The 23,371-nt window shown below is 36.8% G+C and overlaps 1 protein-coding gene across 1 annotated transcript in view; it reads left to right on the plus strand.

Annotated features, from left to right (window-relative positions):
• Positions 1-22,516, plus strand: part of WAPL (WAPL cohesin release factor) — a 120,959-nt gene extending 98,443 nt beyond the window's left edge. Inside the window, exons 9-19 of the mRNA XM_045024405.1 lie at positions 2,674-2,901; positions 9,378-9,489; positions 10,714-10,811; positions 11,211-11,287; positions 12,449-12,624; positions 12,933-13,048; positions 14,103-14,264; positions 16,630-16,837; positions 18,375-18,463; positions 19,562-19,657; positions 20,062-22,516. Of these exons, the coding sequence (XP_044880340.1) occupies positions 2,674-2,901; positions 9,378-9,489; positions 10,714-10,811; positions 11,211-11,287; positions 12,449-12,624; positions 12,933-13,048; positions 14,103-14,264; positions 16,630-16,837; positions 18,375-18,463; positions 19,562-19,657; positions 20,062-20,127 (1,428 nt within the window). The 3' untranslated portion in view covers positions 20,128-22,516. The remainder of the gene's footprint in view (positions 1-2,673; positions 2,902-9,377; positions 9,490-10,713; positions 10,812-11,210; positions 11,288-12,448; positions 12,625-12,932; positions 13,049-14,102; positions 14,265-16,629; positions 16,838-18,374; positions 18,464-19,561; positions 19,658-20,061) is intronic.
• The last annotated feature ends 855 nt before the right edge of the window (positions 22,517-23,371 follow it).

The raw sequence follows: 23,371 nt of genomic DNA on the forward strand, positions 1-23,371 counted from the left end.
ATATAGAATAAATTGAAATATAATGCTGAACCTCTGAAAATTTCCATCTGTTCCCACAAGCTGGAATATAAATAGAATGAGAACGAGGAGACAAAGATCAAAATTCTTCTGAGTGGGAGTAATTGGCCTGCAGTTTTTGGTGTGTATGTAACAAGAGTTGAAGATTTTATTTTTATTTTTTTCCTGAACTCTATTAGAGGCATAAGTTTCAATTCCATAGTTAAGGTTGCCTTCAGACTTCTGTCATAATCCCTATTTTTTTACCCATCTCTTCTCTTTTTTCCCCCGTCCCCTCTACAATGTTTGTTTGGAGGAATCATTTCTCTGAAAATCTACCTTGTTAAAATAGATTGTCTAGAGAATATTTTCTGGGAAAACTTCATAGCCCTAATATTCAAATCTTTATATTGTGATGAATCCAAAATTAGGATTTTATAAAATCTTGCATCACTGACCCCCTCACCCTATTGCTCAGCATCTCTTCTCATCACAGGCTTGTGTTCAGAATTCCTAAACTGACACGTGTGGATTTGCATGCACGCGCACACTATATTTTTCTGGTGTTGAGCTAAACCTTTTAAGCAAATATTCAATATGAACCAAATCCCTGTCAGCCAGACCAGTGTATAAAGATGTGTACACATGACATGACCAAACTGCTTAAATGAGCTAGGGATTTATAATCTTTCTGAGGTATAAAATAATCCTCCTTTACTTGCTCAGTGTCTTAAGGAGGGTCCTGCTGTCCTAGGGCCCCCTGGCACCCAGGTTATCTTTCTGCTTATTTCCCACCTGACCCATGCCATCTCACCTACCTCACTGCTTCCCCACATAGCTCCCAGCTTCTCTGCTTGCCTACTTCACTGAAGCCTTTGGGAGGCTTATCAGCTCCCTTAGCAGATTCATTGGCTTAAATAGGTTTTCTATGTGCACATGCACAGAAACCTTGAGCTCTTCCATTGCCACTACCATCTTTGTCCCCTTCCCTCAAACTCTACTTCTGTGTGACTCATTGATACCCCCCAACATAACCACTCCAACACAGTCTATGCCATCTCTCTCCCTTATCCCTCACCCACCCTCCAGGCTGTGTCCCTTGTTGTGGTCCAGTTTAAACATTTAAAACTGGACTTGGGGGCTGTATGGAAATGGCAGGAAATAGGGGTTGGAGAATGGAGGGAGGGAACTAATGCAGTATGAATGCAGAACAAGCTGAATAGTGGGAGTACACTGGAGGGGATGGGCAGCAAAGGCCTGGGGGGTTAGCAAGAAGGCTTTTGAAGTTAGGGGTGACTGTCCTCACAGAAATCTTAGCATGTCTATAGAGCAGTTGCCTTTAGGTTGTGGTGTAAATGCAGTCATCCTAATGATCTTTTGAGGTCTGCATACGAACAGCCAAGCCTTTAATTTTAGCAAGAGCCTATTCCTCTCTTTCTGTTCCATCTGACCAGCCAGCCCACTGTTGATCAGTTCCTTTCCCTTCAGATGTCAACAGGATCAGCACCTTCTTTGAGGGTTTCTGGGAGGTGTCTGCCTGGCAGAGCTCTCAGCTTCATGAAAGTTCTGCTTACTGTTTGGAGGTCTACTGGAATGGTGGACAACTAATTACAAACTCAAGAAAAGTGCTGATCTTGAATGATGAGGAGCAGGTGGGGTTGGTAACCAATAGACTGACTCTTTTCATATTTACTCTCTGCCTACCCACCTACCTCTGGCACCCTGACCCAGATCCATAACAATATTTAGGCTTCCAACTTCCATTGATTTCAGTGGAAGTTAGGAAACTAAATATCTTTGTGCATCTGAGCCCTGTGACCTCCCTCTGCTTTTTTGAATCCCCTTGAGGATTTACTGTTGCATTCTTGAGGAAGGGTGGAGTGGTGTCCCTCTCTTTTTATCAAGGGGCCACTGTTCACCCCCCCCCAATTCTCCAGAGGATGAAAACATTAGAGGAGAGACCTCGGCTCTTTGCTCACTTAGTGGAGGATGGGTTCTTGCCAAGCTTCTTGGGGGCAAGACTGGGGAAGCCTTACCTCAATGGGTACCATTTTCCTGGGTTTGGGGAATCTCCACGGCAGACTTCACTAAGATGTTGAAGCTCTGTGCTAGGAATCCCTAACCAAGTTCAGGCAGTGATTCCCTGCTCACTTGGTTGGTGTTCATATGACCCTGCCCTCATCCCTGCAGCCTCTTCCACCTTCATTTCTATCTCCTCTCTCTCGTCTTCCTCCTGGCTAACCAAAATTTCACTCCCTGCCAAACAATATCGCCAGCACCCCTGCTGCCTCCCCTTCTCTCCTCTCCCTCCTATAATTCCCTTCTGTGTTGCCATTGCCTCATGAAGTTTCCACCTGCTATCCCCTGCTTTTCTCTCTGTGACACTGACTGCTTTGGGGTAAATTTCAAATGCTTTGCGTCTCTAGCAGGATTTTGTAAAATGAATTAAGTGATTTGTGCTTTGTCTGCATTGGCCAGGAAAACTGTTAGTATCTTGCTAGAAAGAACAGTGTTCAGACATATAGTTACTAGCTTCAGTGGTGGCATAGGCAAAGTCTGACAAATTTCTCTCCCAAATCACCAGCTTTGTCTATTTAAAAAAATCTTCATGTGTTGTACATTCTTCATCTAGCACAAGTGCCGCTACAATTTTATATTTGTCTTTTTGTTTTCAAGAATCTGTCACTTTGTACAGCGGCTCTTATGTACATCCTGAGTAGAGATCGTTTGAACATGGATCTAGACAGAGCTAGTCTAGATCTGATGATTCGGCTTTTGGAGCTAGAGCAAGACGCTTCTTCTGCCAAGCTGTTAAATGAAAAAGACATGAACAAAATTAAGGAAAAAATACGGAGGCTCTGTGAAACTGTCCACAACAAACATCTTGATCTTGAAAACATCACGGTGGGTCTCATGATTGTGCTTGAAGGATCTGTTTTAAAACTAATCTAAAGTGAAATGCTTGGTAAAATGAAATTTATTAGCAGCAGCTATCTTTCAATTCTAGTTATAACTGTTTACTTTGTGCCTTGTGATGCTCTATTAGGGGGCCAAGAGTAGTCTGAAATTTCATCTGTTTTCTTTGTAGAATATTTTATGTGATGTACATACTTTTTCATCTTTAAATTTCCCAATTCTCTTCTAAACAAGGCTACTGTAATTATATACAATAAGCTACAGTAGTTCTGCAGTTGTCTGCAGTTCACCAAATTATAGTCCATTGTAGCTAGTAACAGGTTTGTAATTATTTAAGAAAGAAACTTGAGCTTATAAAGTTTTGATAGCAGTATTTGGTTCCAGACTGTTTGTGTCCGAGTTTTGATATACTATATACGATTTAATATGTCATGCATCAAAATTAGGTAAAAATAACAGTTAATGGTTGGTCTGTAGACAGGGTAAAATTCAATTAAAGCTGAAATTATTCTCAGGTGTTGCATCAACAAGTAGTTGATTAGTTGTGCAATACCCAAGCGTAATGTGATGAGGTAAAGATTATGACTCTTCTAAATATTCTTGCTTTTCTCTTCTAAAGTTCTTACATAAGAACTGTCATCTCAGATCAGATCAGCAGTCCAATTATTCCAAAATCTTGCCTCCAACAGTGGCCAATACAAGATTATTCAGGTGCTTTCCTTTTTTATACAGTGGTGGTGGAAAGCCCAAAAAGGTGCTGAAAAAAGAGGAAGGGAAAATTCTTTTGCTGTTAGCGTACTGTTCAATTGCCAGTTTTGTCAATGGATTGTTTGATTAAACTTTAACCAACCCTTTTATACTTCTAATACATATTTGTAACACTCTGAAATGGAGTGTGTATATATACCATTTTGATAGGATGTAAAAATACATGAACAATTTATACATCCAATTTGGTAGCCACAGTATAAACAGTCTCTATGCAAAAGAATAAATGGACACAAATCTGACATCAGGAATCATAACACTCAAAAACCAGTAGGAGAACACTTCAACCTCTCTGGCCACTCAGTAACAGACCTGAAGGTGTAAATTTTGGAACAGAAAGACTTCAAAAACAGACTCCAATGAGAAACTACTGAGCTTGAATTGATTTGCAAATTAGATACCATTAACTCTGGCTTGAATAGAGACTGGGAATGGCTGAGTCATTACACTGCTTGAATCTTTTTCCATATGATAACTATCCTTACACCTCTTGTCAACTGTCTGTAATTGACCATCTTGATTATCACCACAAAAGTTTTTTTTTTCCTGCTGTTAACAGGTCATCTTAATTAATTAGCCTCTTAGAGCTGGTATGGCATCTTCTCTGTATGTGTGTGTGTATATATATACTCTTCTTATGTTGTTTCATTCTATGCAGCCGATGAAGTGGGCTGTAACCCACGAAAGCTTATGCTCAAATAAATTTGTTAGTCTCTAAGGTGCCACAAGGACTCCTGTTTTTATGGATACAGACTAACATGGCTGCTACTCTGAAACTAGTGTATTTATAAATTGTGTACATACAAATAGCACCTTACTTCAGTTGTAAGATCCTCTAAAAGCCTAACAAACTGTTGTTGTTTGTTTGTTTGTTTTTAAGTTTAAAGTAGGGTGGTGGATCAATTTCAGTTAACTCATGTGATTAACGTAAAAAAATGAATCATGGTTAAAAAAATTAATCACGATTAATCCGTTTTAATCGCCCTGTCAAGCAATAGAATACCGAGTGAAATTTATTAAATATTTTTGGACGTTTTTCCACATTTTCAAATATATTGATTTAAGTTACAACACAGAATGCAAAGTGTACAGTGCTCACTTTATATTACTTTTGATTAAATATCTACCCTGTAAAAATGACAAACAAAAAAAAAGTATTTTTCAGTTCAACTCATACAAGAGCTGTATGGTAAAAGTGCAACTTACAAATGTAAATTTTTTTACGTAACTGCCCTCTAAAACAAAACAATGTAAACTTTAGAGCCCACAAGTCCACTCAGTCCTACTTCTTGTTAAGCCAGTCGCGAAGACAACTAAGTTTGTTTACCTTTACGGGACATAATGCTGCTGGCTTATTATTTACAATGTCACCTGAAAGTGAGAACAGGCGTTGGCATGGCACTTCAGTAGCCATCATTACAAGGTATTTACGTACCAGATATGCTAAACATTCGTATGTCCCTTCATGCTTCAGCCATCGTTCCGGAGGATATGCTTCCATGTAGATGACACTCATTAAAAAAATAATGCATTAATTAAATTTGGGACTGTACTCCTTGTGGGGGAGAATTGTATGTCTCCTGCTCTGTTTTACCCACATTTTGCCATATATTTCATGTTATAGCAGTCTTGGAGGATGACCCAGCACATGTTTTGTTTTGAGAACACTTTAACTGCAGATTTGACAAAACTCAAAGAAGGTACCAATGTGAAATTTCTAAAAATAGTTGTAGCAGTCAACCCAAGGTTTAAGAATCTGAAGTGCATTTCAAAATCTGAGAGGGAATACGTGTGGAGCATGCTTTCAGAAGTCTTCAAAGAGGAACACTCCGAAAAAGAAAATCAACCTTCTGCTGGTGGCATCTGACTCAGATGACGGAAATGAACATGCGTCGGTCCGCACTGCTTTGGATCATTATCGAGCAGAACCTGTCACCAGAACGGACTCATGTCTTCTGGAATGGTGGTTGACGCATGAAGGGACATATGAATCTTTAGGGCATTGGCACATAAATATCTTGACGCTGGCTATAACAGTGCCATGGGAATGCCTGTTCTCACTTTCATGTGACATTGTGAACAGGAAGCGGGCAGCATTATCTCCTGCAAATGTAAACAAATTGTTTGAGTGACTGGCTGAACAAGAAGTAGGACTGAGTGGAGTTGTGGGCTCTGAAGTTTTACATTGTTTTATTTTTGAATGAGGGTTTTTTAACAATTCTGCATTTGTAAGTTCAACTTTCATGATAAAAAGATTGCACTATAGTATTTGCAATGAGGGAATTGACAAGTATTATTTTTTTTATTTTTTATAGTGCAAATATTTGTAATAAAATAAATATAAACTAAGCACTGTACCATTAGTATTCTGTGTTGTAATTGAAATCAATATATTTGAAAATGTAGAAGATATCCAAAAATATTTAAATAAATGGTATTCTGTTATTGTTTAATAGTGTGATTAATCATGATGGATTTTTTTATCTCTTGACAGCCCTAGTTTAAAGCTACTGGGATGAGACTTCTCTTGTTAGTTTCATCCTAGCACGAATAATAATGGATATGTTATAAGCCTTTCAAAATTTTATGTTTAAAAGAAATGTGAACACTCTGAGTAGGACCTTGGACTAGCTAGACCACTGCTCTGATCTGGAACAACTGATACTGTAGTATGTTACCAGTAGATGGTATGACTAATATAACCTGTATTTCAGTGTAACAAATGTTACTATAAGCTTTACTTTTTTCTCAGTGTTACATTGTTTAATGCTTTTTAGATTTTGTCTTTGAATTTTACCATGATTTTTATCAGTCTGATACTCTTTTAAAAACAGTTTTTGTCAAAAATCTGTGTATTGAAGTTGTTAGAGGCGTTATCTCTAGACATAATGTCTTCATCTGTTAGCAGTAATCGCCAAGTTAAATTACGTGTTCCATTTTACACCAGGTTAAAAGAAAACATGCCTTGCTTGATGTGGCTTTTCGATTTGTATGTTACTGTGGTAATTTTGTCATTCTTCCACTCAGTTTTCTCAAACTTTCAGTTGTGGAACAAATTGTGAAATTGGCATTAGAAGACCGTATTCTATATCAGTGAAAGGAGTTGAATTGTTTTAGGGAAAATAATCTGATCATATGGCTGCTAGCTACAGCTAAGGGGTTTATGATGACATAATGCAATATGGTTGGCATTTCAATTTTAGGTTGATTACAATTTCATAGGCTTTTATAGCACATGGTTATGGACCTAAGAATTTTCTGGTCTTCAGATGTCCTGAGGCTGAATTGGAGGTCAATTTTATTAGTTTTAACTTGGCTGTTTAGTTCACAGCTAAACAAACAACCTTAAGATATTGATGCCAAATAAATTGTGTTTCCAGGCAACATCCAGTCCTAAAATGGCCACGTACAAATTGGTGGCATTCTCAGAGTCCTATTCCATGTCTGTTCTGGCACCAAGAAGACTGATTTGTTTGACATAATTTTTACCAAATATAATGCAAATTCTGATGAGACTATTAATCTCCTGTTTTGCCTTCTCAAATCCTCATTGTAGATATAAATGGTCTTTGAGTATTCATTTCACAGACTCAGATATTTAGGAAGTTACCTAAATGCATAGCCTTCTGGATCAGAGTAAGGGGAGTGTGATTTCCACTCAAGCTATCGAAGTGGATTAGATTTTGCACTGAATATGTGATGCTTTGTTTCAGGTGTTAGTACTTCAATTTAGAACTCATTCTTCTAGGGCGAAGGAAACCTTGATAACATGTCTCTGGAACACTTCCATCATAGCAATCTGCAGGACTGCTATTTGAAGTTCTGTTGAGAATTTTACACAACATTACTCATTCCATTTGTTTGTGGACTTGGATTGCTTTGGAAGGGCAGTTCTGTGTTCTTTGTTTAAATAGAACTCATTAATTCATCTCCCAAAATATTGTATTGCTAACTAACCTCTCACCATGAGAGTATATGGAGGCTACATCAAAGATGAAAAGACATTTATTTGCCTGTAACCAGTTTTTTGGGAGGGATGATTCTGCATATTTACTCTAATCTTCTACCTTCCCCTCTTCCTTTAAGAGCAACGCTTTAAGAATGTTGGCCTTCAGTGGAAGTGTCTGAGGCCACATAGGGTATGTCTACAGTGTTTTGGAGCATGTGGGAGCCAAAGTCTCCTAGCTGGGTTGAGCTAGCCGGGCTCACTCTAGTGCTCCAAAATGCTGTGCACAACAATACCCTATGTGGCCCCATATCCTTCCACTGAAGGGTCCATAGCTGTATCCATCCATCAGTTCCATGGCTGTGTAAACAGTGCTTCAAAGTTGTGGTTCAGGCATGAAGCCTAGAAGTGGGGTGGTTTTCAGTTACCTCTACTGAAAACCTTTCCTCTTTTATCTCCTTTTATTTGTTGTATTTATGTAGTGCACATGAAATTACTAGATTTGTTTATGGCCTAGGGTTTGATTTACCCGTATCCTTAGTGAATGATGTAAAAATCAGTATTTTGTTGTCCAGTTCTGTAGCTTTAAATTATCTGTGCAAGACAGGTTACATATATTTTTGTTGCTGTCCATGGTTGCTTCATTGGCATTAGCCTTACTAAGGCAATCATCAAAATAAAATCTAAAATGGTTCAGCTCATGGATGCACATGTTTTGGTAAGAACATGGCAGGGAGTAATTATTTGGTAAACATAACTTTTTTTAATCTAAACTTTTTATGGTAAGAATGAGGTATAGTGGTAACCCTCAAACTTTTCAATGTTCGCAGTATTTCTGGCATGTCCTAAATATTCTTTATTCTAAGTATAGAAAATATTGTAAATACTGGAAGGTTTTTCCCCAGTGAGACGTTGTTGTCCTGCTAATTTACAAATTTATATAAATATATATATATATATATATATATATATATTTATTTATTTATTTAATAGTGTAAAGTCAAAACATTTTCAGCAAGAGGAGAAAGCCAACATATCTGGAAGACAGAGAAGAAGTGTTTTCTGTGGCTTTCCTTATTTTCTGCTGCCTGGCTGATTTGGCCATTTCCTTCCTCAGTTTGGTGTTTGATAACAGGAAGTGCAAATGAAAGGAGACAGTTTGACTCTCTTAAAATACTGGCAAAATTGAGAAATATAAAAATGAAAGTGCAAAAGTATTTTTGCTCTCCCCTTGTCAGTATTCAATCAAGCTTCTTTTAAACACTTGGCAGTTTGGCTTGCTCCCTCTGGTGGCTGTTCTACACAGAGAACTTTTGTTCAGTTAGGTAATGGGACAATAAACTTCCAGTGAGCTTATGCAGTTCTTTGAGTTAAACACTGAAATGAGTTTATTTTGATAGTAGCCATGACTCTTAAGTTCCCCAAAACATAGAAACATAGAGTTTGAACTACAGGATTCACTCTGCACATCTCTAGTCGATTGCTTCCAATAGACTTGTGGCATGGATGCCTTACGGGACAGGAGAGGCATTTGTAATGCTTGTCAGACTGTTGCTCACTCATGAAATGATTTCTGTAGCTAAACAGTAGTACAACTTCTTGTTAATTCATGGATTCAGAATTATTGCATATTTTAAAGACCCTACGGTTATTTTTTTAAATACAAGGTATTTTTATATGCTAAGATGCAGTTGTCAATAGCTGTTGGTAATGGAATTACTTTACTAATTCTAGATTCTGACTTTTTCAGACTGGGCATTTGGCAATGGAGACGCTACTGTCTCTCACCTCAAAACGAGCAGGGGACTGGTTTAAAGAAGAGCTGCGACTTCTAGGTGGTCTTGATCATATTGTAGATAAAGGTATCTTGAATATGTTTAGTTTCTGATGCACTGAAAAGTATAAATGAATTAGACATAGATTTGACGATAAGATTTCCCCTTAATTCGTCATCTTTTCTTAATTTCTGTTATCGTAAGAGGAAAGAAAAAATGTGTATCTTCTACTTAAACTATCAAAAAGTATTTAAAATTCCACATCAGATTGTTGGGAAAAATTAATGCCTTATTAAAGTGTAGGAAGTTGCATTGAAAACAGATTGAATTCTAAATAGATAATGGGTCTGTGTTGTTGTTTCAGCTGGATAATAGGATACCAGTTGGGCAACTTAGGAGTTCGGGTTTTGAGGAGTTGTCTTACATATATACTATGTCTGGGTATTGGAATTCTGTTACTTCACAAAGCACCAGTGATATCCCCTTCTAGAATACTGTCTCCTATTCTGGACACATTTTCTTTCCAAGACAGTCCAGAGAAAGCTAGCTCTTCAAAAAGACATGAGTTTGAGCTCCTTTAACGATATTTGTAGGTGCACTTTGCTCAAAGTGCGGTGAAAATATGGGAAGGAAGGCATCTGTTGAAACAAATACCAATGAGTTGGAGAAGCTAGCTCTTGAAATTGGGTAAAATAAAGTAAAAAAGCAATGAGCTGGTGCTGAGACTTTTGAGATGCAAGCTTGCTAATTCCTTGTCTGTTTTTTGTTTTCACTTCAAAAGGTTTGTATTGTACAGTGTTAGATATCTCTGCTTCTTTAATACTATAAAATGTGCTGAGTAATCTAAAGTTCTGTGCCATAGGAGTTTGATGCAGAATCTCTTCTTGGTCAATAGAAAAATAAACTTGTTTTTTTTCTCTTCTTGACAAACCTATTTAAGTGTTTTCCATCTTTTAAATAGTAGTATTCACATCATTATGGTTTGGCAGTTGATGTTTTGTGTTACTTTGGCATACATAAAATGTCTGAGACCATACTAAAAATATTTTTTTTTAAATAATGTCTTTAAAAAAGAGCTTCTTTAAAAAAAATTACTGTGATAAATAGAACGTTTGAAAAATAGTATTTTTGAAATACTAATTCATTTCATAATCATCGCACTCCTGTAAATAAAGCAACTTGGTAAAAATGTGACAAATAGGGTTGGTGAGATATTGGGAGAATTTCTGTTACTATATGCATTGCTCTTTGTACCTTTCCAAGTACAGATTTCAGAAAGACCTCTTTAATGCTGCTCTCTTTATTATTTAGTCAAAGAATGTGTGGATCACCTAAGCAGTGACGAAAGTGAAGAGAAATTGGTTGCTTCGTTATGGGGAGCAGAAAGATGTTTACGGGTCTTAGAAAGTGTAAGTATGAGCAGATATGCTGTCTTTCTGATGGGATAATTGATTAATTTTTTTCTGCTGCATTATTTCACAGAGTTTCTCTGTTTATGATACTAGAGTTGGATTTGTGTGAGACTTGGTCTGCAAAATGAAATGGTGGGGTTCTGTACGACCTTACCGAGATGGGCATTCTGTGGTGTTCTGTAGGGCCAGGTACAAGATAAAATCATAGGAAAATACTGTCACAAAAAAGGTAAAAATGCTCATGGAGAATGAGGTTTTCAAGTGGCAATTTCAGTCTTGCCTTCTGATTGATGAGGAAATATAGTGGTGAGTAAAGAAGAAAAATATTGTGTGTTCACTGATCCTTCCCTCTTCCAACAAAAGGTTAATCCTAATACTGTTTTTTTTCCTTTTTAGGTAACTGTGCATAACCCAGAGAATCAAAGCTACTTGATAGCATATAAAGACTCTCAGCTCATAGTCTCATCAGCTAAGTAAGTTATCATAAAATGATATTTCAGGCTTTCTTGTACATGGTGTGACAAAAATAAAAACAGGCCATGGCTACAGCGTATACTTATTCCCCTAGAATTTCCAAATATTGCTACAACCTGTGGAACTGAAATGGTAGTAGCTAAGTGAATATAGACAAAATACTATCACTTGCCTGGAGCTCTTGCTCTACACTAGTGCTCGCAATGGTGGGAAATTGAATGGGGGTCGGGGAGAGAGAGAGGCCAGTGTAAACATAGCTAAAAGAAAATCAATAATGTTAAAATAATTTAGAATAAAACTCTTACGTTGCTACTATTTCTCTTCATAAGAAAAACAGTAAATATGTGCCAAATTCCTTTCTGTGCCAAGACTTTTTCTGGGAATATGAGGTGTGGACCATTAGGAAGCTCATGCTGGTTACCTGATTTGCAAGCTGCCTGGGTTCTGATACAAGTGAGAGAAGCTGGCTATATTCCAAAGGGGACCACATACCAGCTTAGAATTGGCATAGTGGAATTCTGTTCTTCTCTACACTTTGCCATCTGTGGAATTTGGAGAAATTCTCAACTGGCCAGTTGCTACTAGATTGTATCCCTTTCATGCCACTCAGAGGGTGCAAAGGAGATAAAACTGGGCTGAGAATCTGACCCTAACTAGCCAATGAAAGCATACTTTGGTATTAGTATCTCAAGCATGGTTGGCAGGTAAATCAGATATCTTGAGTGAGTACTTCAAAAAAAAAATCTGCTATGTAGTGTTATATTTAGACTTTTGTGTGTTTGTGATTTAGATCCTGGTTCTCAACTGCATTTTCCCAATTTTATCTGTAACTCTGCTGAAATTCATTAAATTTTATGTTATGCCACATAAACTTGATCTAAAGTAAAGAATCAAGCTATAGTCTAGAGTTGTGATGAAGTGCATTGTATCTTGGTGGAAAGTCAGTTGGCATTTATTTCATTACTGTGAAATGGAGGTAATTAACTCTGGCAAGTACAGAATAAAAATTAATTTTAGAGTACATTTAGATAATATAGAACACATTTTGCATAGACATCACATTTATATCATTTTCTTCATCATGCACATATAATGAAAGATAAAATGCCCTAGTACTGTTAGTTAGTTAATTATGTCTTCTCTGCATTTTCCATCTTCAGAGCATTGCAGCATTGTGAGGAATTGATCCAGCGATATAACCGTGCTGAAGACAGCATCTGTTTACCATACAGCAAGCCTTTGCCTCACCAGAATGTAACTAACCATGTGGGTAAAGCAGTGGAAGATTGCATGAGGGCCATCATTGGTGTCTTACTTAACTTAACAAATGATAATGGTAAGGGATCTTTACAGAGCTTGCTCTTGTATATCAAACAGTATAAGGTAGGCCATTCCTACCAACCATGTTTAACCTCCTAAGTTCTATAGTATTTGCTCATGTATGTTGGATCTTAGCAATACAGTGACCAGTAACTGTCACTAGAAATTAGATAAGGACTGGGAAATAGATTGTTAATAAGAGAAGTGTCTTGGACAAAGGATGCTAATTGGTTTTTAGAAAAGATTTGTTTTACTAATGTTTGCATGATATTTAAAAAATTGTTTACAAATTTAGAAGCTTGACCACATTCTTTTTTTTAACAGAGTGGGGCAGCACAAAAACGGGTGAACAAGATGGTCTGATAGGCACAGCTATGAATTGTGTGCTTCAGGTTCCAAAGTTCCTACCTCAAGAACAGAGATTTGATATTCGGGTGTTGGTAAGATAGCATTCTTTAAACTAAGAGTAGTAAAAAGACCCTTTGTTTCATTAATCTAAAGAATGAGTTTGCCCTAATCTTATGTGTATTGAACTACTTCAGTTTTTCATGATGACAGCCATATTCAAAAGTTTTTACTGAGCTTTTTCTCAAGAAAATGTCACATTGAAGTCAGTGGAAGCATTTCCTGTGTATGGTCTAAGAAAATGACTTAAGGATTTGGTGCCTAAACAAAAATAAAAATTTCAGGAGTAACCAACACTGCATTTGAAGGAATAAACTTGGCACTGTAAAAGGATTTTTAAGGTGCCCATTGTGACTACATGTAACAGCTTTTAAAGATTAGGTCACTGTGTGTGCACATAGAATGCCTAGAAGCTTTTTTTTTTTTTTACAAACAGATGTTTGACAGTACAAAGTGAGAATTTAGAATGAAATGGGAGCCCTGCAGTACAAAATTTTTGAAGAAGTAATCCATATGTATTTAATGTGGTAAAAGTCCACTGTTAATTGGGTGAACAAGAGACATCATCTTAGACTCACTTTAGAAGAAAATAGCTGTCTCATTTCAGTGTCCATTCAAGTTTAGAAGTACAGTATATGTAATCAGTTTGGGACAGGTTTTGTTTGAATCTACTTTGCTTCTCTTTTGACAGTACTGAAGTAAATCTACATAAATTGCAAAAGATAAAATGCATTGGTCAAGTTTTTCAAAAAAGCAAGCCAAAAGTTAGGCTCCTAAATCTCTATTATAAATAAGGGGCCACAGCTTCAAAAGTGCTCAGAGATGCTTTGTACTCAGCATTCTTGAAAATCTGGCCACTTATTCAGGTGCCTAAATATGGATGTTGGAACTTAACTTCTGATTCTAATGTTTTTTTGGGCCATATTCTGTACATCAGACCATTTGATAAGAGTGCCCATACCTCGGTGAGCACCACACACACAAAGTATAAAAATAGTATTTATGAGATGCACTGACCAATAAGATTCTTTTATTTGGATCCTTTTTTTCTTCATTGTGTATAATCTTCTTTGACTTTAATTCTTCCAGGGCTTGGGTCTGCTGATCAATCTGGTAGAGTATAGTGCTCGGAATAGACACTGTCTTGTCAATATGGAAACATCATGTTCTTTTGATTCATTCTGTTCAGGAGAAGGGGATGATAGCATAAAGATAACTGGTCAGATTGATGCTGTTCAGGCTTTAGTACAGGTAAGTAGCAACTTTAGTCGCAAAATAGTTCTCCATGTAATATTGAAGTTACTTGCTTATGGCAGAAATGTGTGTTAGCAAGCGGTAGTGTCATGTCAAAGGTTTTTAAATTCCTGTGAACCTTACAAAATGCAGAACCTATTGTGGTTTTTTCCCCCATAGCTTTCACTTAGTGATCCAGTTACAATACTTTCTCTTTTTTCAGTGCCCAGTGCAGAAGCTGTTTTCCATATAAGGATAGTAGTACCATTATTTCTGACACCAAAAGGCTGCTTTCATTTACACTAAAGCATTTTTTGCATCCGATTTATTTCTAGTTTTGTTTAAACCTGCTGTAGTTCTAGTACAATATCCTGAGCTACATTTGTCTTACATACCTCTTTCCATGAATGGATTTTCAAAATTACATCTTTATTGAATTTTAAGAAATTTACTTTGACATAACGTTGTTTATCGATATATAGTATGCATCACAACAGCTTCAGAATATCAGTTTCAATGCATCAGGATGTGCAGATTACTCCATTTGATTATCACATTGACTAAATCATTTAAAAAAAAAAAAGCCATGAAGAATTATTCCATTGTGAAGCAGGCTCACACTCTGTATTGGCTTATCAGGCACAAACTGTAGTTGAAGGTGCTAAATGGATTTTAATTCACACCTTTAATTATTTCAATGCTAGTCTGTGTATGGATACTCTTATTTTGGATTGAGTGAGTGATTGTAATTAAACTGAAACAGGACAATCTGAAAGATATGTCTGTATACAGACTTCCTCTGAAATTACTAAAGGTGTGAATTAAAACCCATTTAGCAACTTCAGCTCCAGTTTGTGATAGATAAGTGTATATGTTGCGATAATTTGAGGTCACTTTCAGATTTTTGCTGTTTCTTGCAGGTTGATATTTTTTCCCAGTTGTGAAACTGAAGTCACAATTTTGTTTTATTCAGAAACCTGTTGTGTGTCATGTGTGGGTATACTACAGATACAACAGACATCAGTTATCAAAGTACTACACAGAGTAATAGCAAAGAACAATGCCTAAATATACACCTGTTTGCAAAGGGCCTCTCAAAAAGGTGTTCTAGAAGTTAACAGACTCAGAATTGAAGTACAAAGAGGGAGCTTACCACTTATCCAGCAGCCCCAGTACATAACTTGTTAGTTGATCTTTGTTGCTCTACTCATGCATGGAGTGGATCATTTTGGAGAGCTGGAGAAACTTAAGGGAGGGGCAAAAAATTGGTATAAAAATAAACTAAAACAGGAATTAGGAGGGAACAAAAAATAGAGATTACAGGGAAAAGACTATGAATTTGTAGGATGTAAAAGGAAGGGTGGAGGAGAACAGGAAAATAAGTTAAATGCAGATATTCCTATAAAAGTAATATCATCCTGAACATTTTACAAATGAAAAGCGCAGTTGGGGTATTCCAGTGTCTCAAAGAAAAATTTGTATTTGTTGTTCAGGAAAAGGTTTCTGACTCAAATCATGATATTAACTTGTATTTTTATCCTTCAAAGTGGTGAATCAGGTTGCCTTTGATCTTTACCATGGGGCATTCCACCCTTATTTGTCATGAATATGTATAATCCTTTTAAAAAGAGGATAATGATCATAGAATTGTGGGACTTGATGGGACCTTGATAGGTCATTCAGTGCAGGCCCCTGCACTGAGGCAGGACTAAGTATTCTCTAGATCATGCTTGATGTCTTTGTCTAACCTGTTCTTAAAAACCTCCAGTGATTTTGTTCCAGTGCTTAACTACTCTTGCAGTTAGGAAGTTTTTCCTAATGTCGAACTTAAATCTCTCTAGCTGCAGTTTAAGCCCATTGCTTCTTGTCCTGTCCTCAGTAGCTAAGAATAGTTTATCTTTTTCTTTGTATTCACTTGAAAACTTTCAGTGCTAAGTGGAGTGGGAGAATTACTTCTCTCCTGTCTTGCTTACAACACTCCTACTGACATCCCAGAATGATGTTTGCCTTTTTGCAACAGTATTGGATTGTTGAGCCATATTTAGTTTGATCCAGTATCCCACCCAGATCCTTTTCTGCAGTACTCCTTGCTAGGCAGTCATTTCCCATTTTGTATTTGTGCAACTGAGTATTCCTTCGTAAGTGTAGTACTTTTGCATTTGTCCTTATTGAACTTCATCCTGTTTAATTTAGACCACTTCTCCATCTGTCAAGATAGTTTTGAATTCTAATCCTTTCCTCCAATGCCATTAATAAGACTAATATTGAAGAATAAAACTATGGGAAGGTGTATGCATGGGAAGGGGAAATTACATTTCAGAATATTAGTGTATTGTTTAGGATTTGGCCTATAACTGAATGTCTCCTCAAATTTTCCTACTAGCTATTCCTTGAACGTGAACGAGCAGCACAGCTGGCAGAGAGCCAGACAGATGAGTTGATCAAAGAAGCTCCTACTGCACAGCATGATAAGAGTGGAGAATGGCAAGAGACGAGTGGAGAGATTCAGTGGGTCTCCACAGAAAAGGCAGATAATACTGAAGAGAAAGATAAGAAGGAAGAGGATGATGAAGAACTTGACCTTAATAAAGGTATATCAGTTGGCTTTGGTCAGCTGAAGAGGGGCGGGGGAGGAGCTGTATGATTGCAATATAGCTGCCTCTGTAGTGAAGATTGCATAAGAATTTCCATTCTAATCTCCTTCCAGTGATGTTATAACCCCTTGGGCTGAAGTGTCCTCATCTTGGTGTCTATCCACATGTGAAACTTCTGAAAAGTTTTGAACAAAGCATTTTAGTTGCTGTGGAGTATGAGGAGTGAAGGAAGCAATAATACTCTTTTTCACTTTGTTGGATCCTGACCTCAATTTAGATTATTTCCTGAAGCCTTCGTTTCATTGACACATTAATACAGTAATATTTCCTACATAATGTTCTGGTGGCCATCTGGACACTTGCCTGAGCTTATTGTTAAACTTGAAATTGGTCTGTCTTCCTTTTTTCCCTTTATTTAATAGTCTCTCTCTTCCTTTTCATTTCTCCTATTCTCTCTCCTTTTTGCTTTTCTCACTTCATTTAGTTTTTCTGCTAAACTCTTTGCCTCTTCCTTAGGTCCCATGTTTATTTCTCTTCCACTGTATTGCATCTCCACATTTCCCTTTTCCTCGATGCCTTTCTATTCCCACAATATTTCTGTATGTCCCTCAGAATCTTTCCTCATCCCTACTCACTTTTTTCCCTGTGTGCCACACCAGACAGTCTTTATCTCTCCACACCCTCCCAATCCCCATTCACTTGCAGATGCAGCTAAAATTTGTATATGGAAATGTTTCAAGGCTTCGTGCCCTCCATCCTTGAGGAATTTCTCCCAGGAGCTCTGGTATCTCCAGGGCCGGGTGGCCATGGACCTGCTCCATCTCTGGAGAATGAAGATCTTCAGATGCACCATCTCCTTTCATTTGCCTGCCCCTTTCCAGCACATTCCTTCCCCTCCAAACAGTGGAGCTGAAAAGTGAGACAGGAAATCTATCTGCCTGTCTTCCCTGTCTCACCACCTACACTTCCTCTCTGTTCTCTTCCTCCCTTCTCCCCACTTATAGTTTGTCTTCTAGTGCTTGGTCCAAGGTGTGCCCAAAAGTCTTCTCAGTCACTAGCTGGAAGATACTATATTAGTAATATTAAAGAAAATACATGAAGGATAACTGACGTTTAGATGAGTTGGAGGGAGGATGGTATTCCTTCCAGGTTCACATGTATTTCTATATTGGTGGTGGTGTTTTGTATTGTGTGTGCACCTTACTTGTGGTAGTATTATGTTTAATAGAGCATAGTGAATAATCCTGATGTTTGGACCAATATTCCCTACTGGTAATTAGTTCCGCTATCCCAGGCCACGTGAGATTGCTCAGTATGTAATGGCTGCCATGTTTAAGTATATGTTATATTTTGCATATAACTTAGTTTTGTAAAGTCCTTTGAGATACCTTAGCTGCGGAAGGAATTTACTTTTGTTCTACAATAATGTAATTCTTTGAAGTGACACTGAACAATTTAGATATATTTCTAATAAGAAAAGAAACTTCTTTGTAAATTGTATGTACTGTGTAAGCAATTTCTTTTACTTTTGCAGCCCTTCAACATGCTGGGAAGCACATGGAAGACTGCATCGTGGCCTCGTACACAGCACTGCTTCTGGGCTGTCTCTGCCAGGAGAGTCCAGTAAGGAAATGAGTCAATGACTCATTCTAAATTGGTTGTAAATGTTCATTGAAATAGCCACTTGCAGTCATGAAGTGATTTTGTTAAGTTTTTGTGTAAGTTTACTATGTTTGGAGGGTCATGTTGGTGCAAATATAGCTCAGCACAAGGTTTTCAGAAATACTCCATTCTAAACCGGTCTTCACTTACTATATATTTTTAGTGCAATAATAATTGATAATATTGCAGGCTGTTTTTTCTTGTGTTTAGTCTCAGCCCATAGCTGAATTTATTCTGGAAAAGAAGGAAATTGGTGAAAATGTTTTATAATTGTAAACTCACTGTGTTTCAGTAGTTTCTATATGAGCTAAACGTTAGTTTTTCATATTGTTCTGTCATAGTCCAAGGAATTTCATTTTTGCCAGTGATTTTTAGAATGCCAAATTTGTACATGCCCACATTCTTTGAAGATGATCACCTCTATCAGATTGGGAAACATTCTTCAGAGCTGAAACTTAAAATTTAGGAATTCAGAGTTCTAAGCATAAATAAAAATTTAGTACTGCATATGCTTAGTTGTGTTCAGAAAGAAAAGAAGTGGATGATTTTTTGACTAGGTATCAGACTTGTCAAGATATACAGTGAGTTTAGATATGGTCTGAAGAGCACTGTTCTGCAGCTTCTTGCTGATTTATTTTATAATTATCAGTTCTGGAACAGTGACAAGTGCAAGGTCAGTATTTCTCAGCCCTTAAGGAATATTATTCCACTGGAAAGGACAGTTCTCACCCTGTCGGTAGGATACTTTTGTCTATCTCTTTAGCCTTCAAGAATCCTGGGCAGTCTGACTTGACTTAAAATGTTATGTATAAAAACCTGTAGCAAGTTCTGTGGCTAGAGGGCTTAGTCGTGAGAAATCATCCTTGAGGCTCCTTTCCCAGTAGGGATTGTGTGGAAATCTTATGCGTAGTGAGAGACTTCAAGTGTAGAAACTACAGCAATAAGCAGCTCAGAAAAACATTGGAGGGCGAGGAGGAGATACTATTACACCACACATAATGTTAATTGCAATGCTCAAAAAATATTTTGTAACTTAAAAGAGATGTTTGACTTCCTCAGATCAATGTGACAACTGTGAGGGAATACTTACCTGAAGGGGACTTCTCAATAATGACTGAAATGCTCAAAAAATTTCTCAGTTTCATGAATCTTACTGTAAGTATTGCATATTTTTAAGATTGCCAGATGTGGTTACTTTTTGTACTTTAAACTGCTCTTTCATTTCCTATCTCATACACTTGTGATATTAATATTGATGAAAGCTTTCCAGCACTTCTGCTAGTTAGCTCTATTGTGCGTGCGTGGCGTGGGGGGGGGTGATATCTTCATTTTTAATACAGAATGTCCATTTACCAACCCTTTATTTTCCTAGAAAATGGAAAGGAAACCACTTCCTTATTCCCCTTTGAATATGAATGGAAAATATTTCAGAACCACAGCCTAAAGTACATTTTGTCTTACTAAATGTGAATTCTAAATTGAGCAGAGCTTTTTGAGATTTTTATAATGTGTCATAAATGCTTTTTTTTGTTCTTCTGTTTTCTATTGCTTGTTTTCAGTGTGCTGTTGGAACAACAGGCCAGAAATCTATCTCTAGGGTGATTGAATACTTGGAACACTGCTAGATACTTAACTTCCGCTGCAGGCACTCTAATGCTGGAGCTACCCTTAGACAAAGGAAGGAATCATGAAAGAAGTCCTTGAAGATACACCAAGACCATTCATCTGTGTCATTCGTGTTCAGATTTTTAAGGCTACCTGGTCTCTTAACCATGCATTCAGCATTTTCTAAAAGACAGTTATTACATCAATCTGCAACTATCAAAAATGAGGGGAAAAGGTTCTGAAGAAAATAAATATAGAATTGATGCAGTGCAGTATTTAAATATTTTTGGCAGGGTTTACCCTCCTTTTTTTTTTTTTCCTGCTTCGTTCATGACAAGTTTAAAGGGGAAAAACTTGCTGCTGATAGTGCAACTGCTGTTTACTGTTGAGCCACTGTTTCATGCCAGCCAGGTGCAAGGCAGCTTAGCTACTGAGGTATCAAACAAATGTTCTAATAAAGAAGTTCTGGACAGCAGTATCGCTCCTATTTGAGTTTAATTTGCTCTTGCTTTTTTGTTACGCGATTATTCCAAAATCATAAAATATAAATTTTTAAATACTTTGGTGATTTTAACTACTGTCTATATTTAAAATTGTTGGAATCCAAAGAGGCAAGGATTGGATTGTTTATATTTTTATACTGTTTTGATTGAAATTAGGTGGTTGAACTACTTCTCAGTTCTAAAACTGTCATGGCCCATATACTGTAAGCTGATAGACCATAACGCTTCATAGTTCTAAAAGGCATACAAAAACATAAACGCATCAAGCAGTTTAAGGGTATATTATCAAAAAATGCAGTAACTGTAAAGAGTTGTGCCCTGTTAAAGGACATAGTGAAATAATGTTCAATCCCAGGGTAGTTTACACTTCATACTAAGCAAAAACTTTGAAATGCTGTTTTGATTTGTTACAAGGGAGCATTTAAGATATATTTTATAATACTCAATAAAAAGAAATTGGATGTTTTAGGGGCGATTCAGTAAAGAAGCTAAAACACCAATGGGGATTAATGTTTCCAGCTGACATAATCTTTCTATTTCATTCTTCTGTAGTATGGCAAAGTTAAATGCATACAACACAAAGCCTTAAAATGCTGATATAGTTAAGATTTTGTTCAGGTTGAGGTCTAGTTCACAAAGCATTGTGTTTAGAGACTTTAGTGGAACAAAAAATCCCAGAAAATACATTTAGATTTTTTTTTAATATAGGTGTTTTTTCTTGCACTCATTATTCAGACCAGCAAAATTGGTAATTATTTTTATTATGCTGGTCTTGAATATTTGCAGACTCTTAAGAGTTCTGTGTCATCAACATTTTTTAAATACCTGTATAGGTAATTACATCATGTTACTCCACTGAATTTGTAAAACTTGAAGCCATAAAAAATATTAGCTCTATGTATAATGAGGGGGAATAACAGGAAATCTAACATGCTTTTAGATCTTGTGTTATTTTCATGTATAAAGTTACAAACTCGTGCTTTTGTATCAGTGCCAGCTGTAAAAATTTTTTACATACAGTGGCTGCCTTCTATGTCTTCCTATTTTTGATAATGCAGATTGTTGGGAATTCTGTAAGGAAGTAACTGATTAGAGGCAAAAATCCTATGTTGGTCATAACTTTTTGCATTTTCTCTCATCACCTTCTAAAAATTTAGTGTACCAGTGTAACTTAGAAGGGATTTTGAAGTTGTGTTTTCCCTTTGGGTAAAAAATCTCAGTATAGAAAGAGAAACTTAGTAAAATTAAATATGTAAATTATTTCTGACAGGATGAATTTATTGGATATGTTTTGCCCGTTTAGTCATATGATTTTAAATTAATGGCTTTTCATTTGTAGTTAGAATTCAAAAAGATTAAACAATTAAGTTTCTGTGGACAGATGGCAAGAGATAATAAAATATAGATTTCATGCCAAAAAAAAAAAAAGGGCAGGGGGGAACTAAGATTCTCTGTTACACTGGTAATTGTTTGAATTGGAATTGATTTACCTCAGTGTTTAACAGTTTTTTTTAGATAACTAATTGTCAAGCACTGATGAACACAGATTTTTTTTTTTGAGGGTGGGGGGGAGAAATCACCCTGTGAACTGCAGTGCATTTTTTGTGTGTTTAAACCCTCAAATAACTCTGCATTAAAGGGTACTTGAGGCCAACTTGCAAATTAAAAATTTAAAGTAACTTTTTTTCCATTGTAAATATTTGTGTAAATACTCTCAATTGGAAATTAGAACGGTAGAGTACTTTTCTGAATCCAATCCTATTTTTATTTTATACAGTATTTCTCAGCTGTGATCTTTGGAGCAAAAGCCAACGGCAGGAAAAATAGTTTGTACGAGTTTCATGAAGTATGTCTTTGGGTTTTTGTAAATAATTTTAACTCAAATAAAATTGCTACTTTCAATACACATGTTGTCTTTTAACATGTAATAAAGCATATTTTCTCCATGAGAAATTGCAAAAGAAGAAGGGCAGTATCAGGTGAACAGTCAAAAAAGGAAGTTGATGGTGAGGCCTGATGTTAGTGCTCCATTCTGCATTGGCATGTGAGATACCAGCATTCAGTTGAAGGTCCTAGCCAATCATTACCCAAACCAGCAGGGATTGAAGTGTTCTGGAGATATCACGCTTGGCATCTTGACAGGAGTTATGGAGTTCCCCAGGCAACTCAGCAGCAACTCTTCAGCTGATTGGCGAGTAGGACAGCTGAGGGAGTTGTAGCCAGAACAATGACAACTCACTAAAGCATGGGGAGAATGGAGCAGTCCTCACTATATCTTTGTGGATGTTAACTGACTTCCTCTTCTCTCTTCAGTGGGAAGTAGGGGAAATTAAAATAAGTGTTGCTGTGTTTTAGTCTGAATGATGATGATACTCTAATCTGTTCAGAGTGGATTTTCTCCAACACCTCTTCTGTTAACTGATGCAGCTAAATCTTTTCTGTCAGACAGGTGAAAAGTGCAGTAAAAGTCAAAAGCTTGAGAGAATGTGCAAATGCTGTTGTCATCTCATTACCACTCTATTTTATTAAGTAGCATCAGCATAATGGAATTTTCTCTTTGTGCTGTAAAAAGCTGTTAATAGAGTTCCAAGTGCTGGAGCCATACATCATTCATAGACAGTACTGTAAAAGGCAGTCATATCATTATGTACTCATAAATGTGACTCTAGAAATTCTGAGCAGATTCAGGAGAAATATTTCCACTCTGGTTGCTTTATATTTAGACATGTAATGGGAGCAGTAGATCGCTGAAATAACCTTG

The sequence above is a fragment of the Mauremys mutica genome, chromosome 7 (assembly GCF_020497125.1).
Source record: "Mauremys mutica isolate MM-2020 ecotype Southern chromosome 7, ASM2049712v1, whole genome shotgun sequence".
Classification (NCBI taxonomy): Eukaryota; Metazoa; Chordata; order Testudines; family Geoemydidae; genus Mauremys; species Mauremys mutica.